This window comes from Palaemon carinicauda, chromosome 15 (genome assembly GCF_036898095.1).
Source record: "Palaemon carinicauda isolate YSFRI2023 chromosome 15, ASM3689809v2, whole genome shotgun sequence".
In the NCBI taxonomy this organism is placed as follows: Eukaryota; Metazoa; Arthropoda; class Malacostraca; order Decapoda; family Palaemonidae; genus Palaemon; species Palaemon carinicauda.
The window spans coordinates 138376434-138386433 of record NC_090739.1 but is presented as its reverse complement, the minus strand read 5'-3'; the positions used below and the strand labels follow the sequence as shown (position 1 = coordinate 138386433).

The following is a 10000-nucleotide window of genomic DNA, read 5'->3' as shown; positions in this document are numbered from 1 at the left end:
TATGCAATACCTAAGTTTTGGGCTTCTAATCCAATTAAACAACTAAGGGATAAATTATTACCTTTGTAGTCACAACTGTTGAATGAGGAGGAGTGATGTGATGATGTGGAGCGATGTCGCTCTTATATACTGACAAGTCCACGGCTGACCTTCAGAGAAATTTCGAACTTTAATTGCCAGGAAAAAAAAATATTCTCTAACTATCATGTCTAACGCGTGGTTGTTTTATGTTGAAGTCGGTTACCTTGTACGGCCCGAGAGAGAGAGAGAGAGAGAGAGAGAGAGAGAGAGAGAGAGAGAGAGAGAGAGAGAGAGAGAAAAAAAATAAAAATTTAAAGTTATTCTGATCACCTTCCTTTCAAGGACCACTAAATCAAAGTTCTTTCACTAGATATTCAAAGGAAAAATGACAAGTCTACATATATTAATATAAACTGCATGGCAAAAATACTCGTTGTTGATGTTCTTGTTGTGGATTGCCAGGACCTTAAGGGCAAGCACGGGCTCTTGCAATTCTGCTGCCCGTAGTGCAGATATTCAATTCATCATTTATTTATCCCAGCAACCCTAATAAATTTCTAAATTTATCTTGCACTCGTGCATAGATTTCTATTATGCAAGTTAAGTTTACAAAATTAAGAAAGACTGTGTTTATCCCGAATATATTAAACAAATATTACAGTTACAGTGATACTTTCTGTCTTATCAATAAAATAAAATCGGTATGTATGAAAATGACGTTAGTAATTGTAAAAAAAAAAAAAAAAAAAAAAAAAAAAAAAAAAATACTGTGAATAATATGGCCAGCGAGTTTTCTACGCTTATTCTTTTACTAAAATTAAATTGATTGTAAACACATCTAAATTAATATAGGATATACACACATTAAATATATACACAAGAGACAAAAGACCTGAAAAATTACCGTCCAATAAGTTCACTCTCATCAATATATGAAATATTAACAAAGACCATATTAAACCGAATAGAAAAACAGCTAGACTTTAATCAACCAAGAGAGCAGGTAGGCTCAACAAATGGGTACAGTATTCAACAACTGACCATACCATGTAATTGACCAGCTAATGGAAAAATCAACAGTTTGACACACCACTATGTATGGCATTTATAGATTATGAGAAAGCGTTTGGTTCTGTCAAAACTTCAGCAGTAAAGAAAGCCCTTCATAGACAAGGAATAGATGAATCCTATGTTAGAACACTCAAAAGTGTCTATACAGAAAGTATAGCAATCCTAAAACTACATAAAGATAGAGAAAAAATTTCGATTAACAAAGGAGTTACACAGGGAGACACCATGTCTCCTAAAATGTTCACAGCATGCATAGAAGATTTAAAAATTTATATTGGCAAAATGTAGTGATTAATACTAACAGGAAATACATTAAAAACTTAAGATTTACAGATGACATTGTTCCGTTTAATGAATCACTGGAGGAATGGCAAAAGATTATAGAAGATTTGGATAGAGAAAGCAGAAATGTAAGACTGAAAACGAATGTGAGTTAAACTAAGATAGTGTACAATGAAAAGGCAGACAAAAAATGACCTCTAGAGATTATTAATGAATACACATACTTAGGACAAAGAGTAAGGGTTTCCCCAGGACATGATGCCGAAATTACAAAAAGGATATGCAAGGGATAGAGAGCTTATGGTAACCAAAATGAGATTATGAAAATTAAAATGGCAATTTAAAAAAAAAAAAAAAAAAAAACACTAAATCAGATGGTTCTGCTAGTAGGAACTTATGCATCAGAGACGTAGAGCCTTACTAATTCCTTAAAGCATAAGCTAGTTACAACTCAAAGAGCTATGGAAAGAATAATGATGGAAATATCACTAGGAAACAAAAAGAGAGAAAGATAAATACGAGAGCAAAATAAAGTAGAGGATATTCTAAAAACATGTAAGAAATAGAAAATGGACATGGGTAGGACATAAAATGAGAATGACACATAATAGATGGACATTAAGAATAACAGAATGGGATCCAAGAGATTGCAAAAGAAGCAGGGGAAGGAAGAGAAGACAATGGATTGACAAACTAAGAAAATCTGCTGGTATAAACTGGCATAGAAAGACCATAAACAGATGCGAGTGGAGGGACATGTATGAGGCCTTTGTCCTGCAGTGGACTACTTATGGCTGATGATGATGATGATGGTAATACCTTATAACATACTTTATGTATTTGTATGTATATGTATATACATATGTATGTATGTATATATATATATATATATATATATATATATATATATATATATATATATACATATATAGATGACTGAAGCACCAACAATTAGCGACGAAGTATGATGTAGTCTATGTCAACGTTTTCTTAACCCTGGTGAGTTGCAAACATTGACCTACTATGAGATTCAGGGCCTCTGTAACACGGTTTTTTCGCAATAATTTTTTATTTATGAATTTCATAAATATAACGCTTCTTCAGGATGCACATTATATCAACACATAAATTTTGACTATATTCTGCATTACGTAGGTTGAATAAATTTGGTACTTATAATGTAAAAGTGACGTTTTTTGAAGACAGGCCAACTTACTCAGAGAAAAGGTTTCAAACGCACTCGTTAAGTAACTTATGACGGCATTTCTTCCCTCTTTCTCGATCGATGATTGGCTATACGTAACGATGGCTATACCTCAGCCAACAATGTCACAAAAGTGGAAATAATGGCAAAGCAGTACACCTTTATGAACTCTGAAACCTCTCCACTGATAGTTGTCATAATGAACAAACCAACAAAATATGTTAATAAATACAAAAACACTTCAATTATTAGTCTAACTCCCAAATAAGTTTCCTAAGAAATTACAGTCTACTTTATAGGTCACAATCAGATTGACAAGGTGTAGGGAATAGTTGGTAATTTTCAAAAACGTAGTAGACAAGCTTGATTTGATAACTGCTATATCCAATGTTAAGCAATTTTTATTTATTGTCTATCTACCTACCTATTTACCATAAAAAAAAAAAAATAGACGGTACCGTATTTTGGCTTTAAACCTTCACCAATAATTATCGTCAGAATGATGACTTCATGAGGCTCCACCCACTTTGGCCTGGTTATAATTCAGGATGACACTGAAGGCTATCATGGGCATTGTTGGATCAGAAAATTTAAATTCTGGCTATAAAAACTCATTTCTCGAGTAGTTGTAAGAAGTGCTAAATGATCCTCTAGGATCCCAGCGGTTGGCCTAAACGTTTAATTCACGTATACTACTGTTGCGGCACTACTGCTACAGTAGTATTACTACGCTAGCTCAGATACCCCACCCACATTTATGTATCGTTCCGCCATTCATAAAGTCTTTGTAATGTTTTTTCACGGTGCAATAAGCCATGGCCTCCTCATAAATTAGGTCTAACATTAGATGATAGGTTATTTCATTAATCTGACAAATTATGGCAACTGGGTATGTTATTGCCGATGTTGAAGCTAAAGATAAAGTATGGTATCATTCCTTCATTGCATTATCATCTTTACTACTATTTGTTTGGCTACATGTAGTAATTATTTTAAAGGATACATGAATTATGTTCACTTTACTTCTATAAATTGCCATTAAATGTACAAATAAAACTCCTAAAACTATTCCTGATTTATTTACAAAATGCAGTCATGCCCAAAACATAGCCAACACGGTCGTACGGGCTAAAAAGAAATAAAAAAAATAATATCGGATGATCCGTTGGTCTGATGGAGAGTTTAGTACAAAATTCTTATTTTAACAAAAATAGTTATATAAAGACTGTTTACATACAATCTCTCTCTTTCTCTCTCTCTTGGTGGCATAGTGAATAGTTAATGGAAATGTTCAAAAGCCTGAATGACATTACAAGTATTATAATCATGTTACGCTAAATACAAATCAGACCATAAACATTGGATTTAAACTAGAAACTTTTTTTTTTTTTTTTAACTTTTATTTACCTATTCAGGCTATAGTAAATATGGCCTCGGGCTTTCTCTTGACTGTATAAAGTTGCAAGTCGTAAGACAAATGCAGTTTTGCAACCACGGGGGCAATTCCAAATCCTGTTAGCCATTCTTGACTGTTCTGGGTTTCAGAGCAGATGGAACAAGGTGAATGGGTGTCTGGTGGATGGGCGGGGCAAAATTTTGTCAAAAAGTGTTTACATTGATTACGTAATGAATGTTTTCGACTCTTGGCTCGTTATCACTGGCCATGGCGTCGGCCAGATAATTTTTACTCTATAAAAAATAAAACTATCGGCTTTAAGTTATTGATAATGCTGACAAAATTTGTGTGTTGTTGTAAAATATACATATGTCAACTTTTAGCTACATCCGATGCTTTGATAAGAAGTAAAGTCCAAAAAACCGTGTTACAGAGACCCTGAATCTCATAGTAAAGTTCTTTTTAATATTTCATAGATGTCCTTGCTAACATCCATATATTCTGTAATCAACTAATATCGTAAAACAATGTCATTTACGTATCCACAAACCTATTAAGTTCAAGTTGTGAACCAAGTTGTGGAATGATCTTCCTAATCGGGTAGTTGAATCAGTAGAACTTCAAAAGTTCAAAATTGGAGCAAATGTTTATGTTGACCAGGCTGACATGAGTCTTTTTATAGTTTATATATGCCATATCTGTTTTTGACGTTGTTAATAGTATATATAGGACAAATCGGTTTTGACGTTGTTAATAGTTTATATAGGACATTTCTGTTTTGACGTTGTTATTGTTTTTAGAATTATCTATTGTTAATTTATTCTCATCATTTATCTATTTCCTTATTTCCTTTCCTCCCTGGGCTATTTTTCCCTATTAGAGCCCTTGGGCCTATTGCATCTTGCTTTTCCAACTAGGGTTGTAGCTTGGCTAGTAATAATAATGATAATAATAACTGATGTAGTATTGATTCCTGTATGTTATCAGTGGCATTTTTAGATTTATTTCAGAAGCAGGTCTTCTGAAAACTATTTAACTTTTATGATATTCAACTTTTATGATTTTAATTGAATACTCTTTTATTTTTTATTTTATTCTATTTTTGTATACATAAATTAAATGTTACCGGCGTCAATGACCTTAGATGTCAGGATGCCTGAAAACTTTAAATCAATCAATCAATCACTTATATTTATTTTCATATTTTTGGATATAAAGACACTCACGGACTCATCGTATCGAACAGGAGCTGCAGAAGTAATTAATTCTCCGAGGAATACTCAAAATGATAAACCACACAAACGTTCAGCTAATAGTTTCAATGTCGCCTTCTAAATTCGAAAGTTTTGCTATTTATCAACACCAGTTACTAATCAGCTCTGCTTGTAGTGTTTATTCGTGTCTTCAAATCAACATTATTATTACTTTTGTACTAGCTAAGCTACAACCATATTTGGAAAAGCAAGATGCTATTAGCCCTAGGGCTCCAACAGGGAAAAATAGCCCAATGAGGAAAGGAAATAGGGAAATAAATAAAGGATATAAGAAGTAATAACAATCAAAATAAAATATTTTAAAAGCAATAACAACATTAAAACAGATATTTCATAAATATACTATAAAAAGACTTATGTCAGCCTGTTCAACACAAAAACATCTGCTGCAAGTTTGAACTTTTGAAATTCCACTGATTCAAGTGCCCGATTAGGAAGATCATTCCACAACTTGGTCAAAGCTGGAATAAAACTTCTAGAATACTATATGTCGCTCAGGAATGGCAGAGGTAAGGGTCAGGAAAATGCCTTAAGAGACTAACCACATACACATATGATCAGCGCTCAAGCCCCTTATCAATCAAACTAGGACCAGGAAGGGTCAGGTTATGGCTATTGATGACTCAGCGGGTAGACCTATCTATCTATAAAAAAAAAAAGAAAAAAAAAAAAAAAAAGGTTACAGTCATTAGGCAAATACCGAGCTTGGACAGGTCTCGAACTCCCGTCCAACAGCTTGCAAAGCAGGGACGTTTCCAGTAGGCTAACACGAGTGATTCCATATTTCAAAACACCCTTTCCTGTGTGTTTATGCCATTGAAATCCGTACTCGATGAAACCCTTTCTATTAAATTTCGACAAAACATGTAATAATGGCAGCATTTCTTATTCCGCAGGCGAAGTGGGCTACAGAGACTTGGCGAAGATATAAATCCGGAACCTACTACTAAACAAGAAATTGATGGCATGTGGACAAGCAGCTCTATGAAATGCAGTCTTAACATTTAGACCAGTGGTTCTCAACCTTTTTTCTGTCATTTCCCCCCTGCACCCAGTTCGACCATCCAGATTTCCCCCTTCATGCCCCACCCAGCCCTCATGCCCACTCGCCTGCCTCAGAAATGGGCATGACACTCCAATTCTCCCCTTGAATATCATGTCTTTGAGAACTGATATGATCATATCACAATTGAATGGCTAACAACAAATTGCCACACGTACTATGAGGACATTTTCCTCTTGTTTTAGTTAGTAGGTAGTGTAATTATTTCCCCCCTGGAAGCTTCAAATTTCCCCCCAAGGAGAAATTTCCCCCAGGTTGGGAACCACTGATTTAGACGGTTGATGGCAGGTAGCATTATACCAACTTTATACCAAATTTCAAATTAAGAAAGCAAGGCAGCAAAGAAATAAAGTTAAGTTTTTGTTTCAAAATTTATGTACACCTCTTCACAAGAAAATAAATTCAAGGGAGATGAGAATCCTCAAAAAGATTTCATGAAACTACTCTAAAGTCCTAGACGATTAAAATATTATGATTATTTCAATATTTACACAATAAAACACCAACTAAGACATACTTTATCAAACACAGTATTCAATCTGCATGATGTTAAATACACTTCAGTATTCTGGAGTATGAAAGCACTTGAATAACAAAGGTTAAAAAATATATCTCAATCATTTTATCGATATTTATTCTTGAATTGGCAACTCAATTAAATAAATCTGTTTCTGTACACTAGTTACAAAGATCTGTACATTATTTATAAGGACATGTTTTCCCGAGAGATATTCTTTGACTGCATCAGAATTCAGAAGGGAGGACACATTAACGTCCGAATCCGAGAGGAGGTTTGCACACGTGTTCCTGCAGACAGGTGTCGAAGCAGCACTTGTCAACGCCTCCACATGCACCATCGTTGGAGCAGGTTGCAGGTGGCAGGAAGCTCCTGACGGGTGGGCAGACGGGGCGGACAGGGGGACAGTATCCAGGTTTGACGACTCCAGCGAAGCTCTGTGGTTCATGGGCGCTTTCGCAGCAGTAGGCCTGACCCTGGGGAGTCCTGCACCAGTAGCGGCAGTCGCTTGGGGGCCTGACGGCACCGATACCACCGATGCCCCCAATTCCACCAAATCCTGGGCTGATTCCACCAATACCTCCAAATCCAGGGTTGATTCCACCAAGACCACCGAAGCCGGCACCTCCTAATCCTCCAAGCCCTCCAAATCCTCCAGCGGGACCAAATCCTCCAGCGGGACCAAATCCACCACCGAAACCACCGTCAAAGAATCTCTGGGAACCACCGGTCTGGCTTCCTCGAGTACGGCCTTCGACGCCGCCAGTTTCTTGGCCTTCTACACCGTTGTCAACATCACCTTGATCGCCTGCGCCGTTGTCACCGTTTTCTTGGTCGCCTGCGCCGTTGTCCACATCTTGGTTGCCCTCGTCGTCAGACTGAGAAGGGGAGCCGCTATCGTCGGCAGCCACAAGGGCTAAGACGGCAATCAGCAACCACAGGCACTTCATCTGGAAAGAATGAATTAGTAATTAGTTAAAATACCGAGATTTTTGCAAGCTGATGCTGAAGAATATTTGTCACACAGGCCATAAGCCCTCTATTTTTACAATGTCTTCCGCTGTTTTGGGTTAGAGTTCTCTTGCTTGAGGGTACACTCGGGCACACTATTCTATCTTATTTCTATTCCTCTTATTTCGTTGAAGTTTTCATAGTTTATATATGAAATATATTTTTTAATTGTTGTCATTGTTATTAAATATATTATTTCAATTGTTGATTAATCCTCTCATGTCCTTGTTTCCTTTTCTCATTGGGCTATTTTCCTGTTGGAGCCCCTGGGCTTATAGCATCTTGCTTTTCCAACTAGGGTTGTACCTTAGTAAGTGAGTAAGTAATAATAATAATAATAATAATAATAATAATAATAATAATAATAATAATAATAGTAATAATAATAATAATTGTGCTTAATAAACATGGTCCTCAGTAAGAATTAGTTACCTTCTCAGTCAACTTCGAAGTCACAACCGCTGAAGGAGAATGATGCCATGTCTTGGGTTCCGACAGTCTTATATACCCAACTGATTTCGTTGCTGGCCTTGCAATCGACGAGGAATTGTAAAAGCGGCATCAAAAACTCGTCTTTGTCTACCCACGACGACAGGAAAAGTTCAAACACCTTTCGTCTAGTTTTTGCGAGAGATGATGCATTATCGAAAATAACAAAAGGCGGCCTCATTTAGCTTCCTGATATATTTTTGACTGGTAAAAAGGCTAAATAAAAACTTATGCTGTTTCATCATTTAAAAAGGTTCGTCCATAACTCTTATATGTTGTTTCTACATTTTCATGGAATATTATCTTAGTTTTACTCATATTCATTTTCAGGCCTACATTTTTGCTTTATTCAAATCTTCTATAATCTTCTGAAATTCCTCCCCTTGATGTAAATAGTAAGATACAAAAATGCTGACGGGAAATTTCAGACTTAAGCAACAAAGAAGCTATAGCAAAGGAAATTTTGTCCAACTGATAATTATAGTATAGTGACAATGATGTTTAAGCAATCATATAAAAATAATTTACAACACTTGACATTCTAAAATACAAAACAAATGAAAAAAAAATATAATGTAATACTATTACTTTTTCCAAAATTGTAGCACTATAGGATTGCTTAAAAAGATGAAAATAGTAATCATACACTTCAAAATTTACTGGTATTCTAATTTCATTATTCAAACAGAAGTTGACACAAGTTATATAAAGCCAACTAATAGATATCAGATAAGAGAGAGAGAGAGAGAGAGAGAGAGAGAGAGAGAGAGAGAGAGAGAGAGAGAGAGAGAGAGAGAGAGAGAGAGAGATTAAGTATTTTCTACCCACCATGTTTTGAAGACATGGAGTGAACAACTAAACTTCCTTGAAATTTTCTAGTACAAAAGAGAAAAAAGTATAAATATTCGCAAAAATGATAAATAGCAAATGCAACCCGCACACACACACACACACAATCTTCGACAAATAAAGAGCTTAATGGGACTACCAGCAAGTATACCTAATTAACATACAGGATAGAAAAAGTGAAGATATTGTAAACTCTGGACGAAGCAATTACATTTGATGGGTGCTTATTCATAAAGGAGATATCTATTTTAATGTTGTTACTCTTCCTGAAATATTTTATTTTCCTTTTTTTTCCTTTCCTCACTGAGCTATTTTACCTGTTGGAGCCCCTGGCCTTATAGCATCCTGCTTTTCCAACTAGGGTTGTAGCTTAGCAAGTAATAATAATAATAATAATAATAATTTAATAATAAAAGCATACCCACTATATTTCCTTACGATACTTTCAACACTATTATTATTATTATTATTATTACTTGTTAAACTACAACCCTAGTTGGAAAAGCAGAATGCTATAAGCCCAAGGGCTCCAACAGGGAAAACAGTCCAGTGAGGAAAGGAAATAAACAAGAGTAATCGGAGATTTTAGGCCTCCGCCAATGAATATGGCCAGCATTTAAATAAAGTCTACGGACATTGCCTCCCCTATTTCATGCGGTGACTGTACAGTATATGGTGAAAGTGCAGTATTGATCTAGAGTCGTGATTTTGATCCATATATCCTCCAAAATTTTATGGTTTCTTCCGAGGTATATCTATCTATTGTTAAAATTTGGTGAAAATTCAATGAGTCAATTTGTTTTGACGGAATCTTTAAAATAGT

The 10000-nt window shown here is 35.4% G+C and overlaps 2 protein-coding genes across 4 annotated transcripts in view; both read right to left on the bottom strand.

Moving 5' to 3' along the window:
* The window catches only part of LOC137654785 (uncharacterized), a 262756-nt gene that overhangs the window by 159031 nt on the left and 93725 nt on the right, over positions 1-10000 (bottom strand). Inside the window, exon 3 of one of the 3 annotated variants that reach the window (XM_068388738.1) lies at positions 62-149. The exons of the other annotated variants lie outside the window; for them this stretch is intronic. Within the exon in view, the coding sequence (XP_068244839.1) occupies positions 62-149 (88 nt within the window). The remainder of the gene's footprint in view (positions 1-61; positions 150-10000) is intronic. 3 annotated transcript variants of the gene reach the window in all.
* LOC137654406 (keratin, type II cytoskeletal 3-like) lies at positions 6929-8377 on the bottom strand. The gene is made up of 2 exons (XM_068388009.1): positions 8272-8377; positions 6929-7778 (listed from the first exon to the last, which is right to left on the bottom strand). The coding sequence occupies exon 2, from the start codon at positions 7776-7778 to the stop codon at positions 7080-7082; it is 699 nt and encodes a 232-aa protein (XP_068244110.1). The 5' UTR covers positions 8272-8377; the 3' UTR covers positions 6929-7079.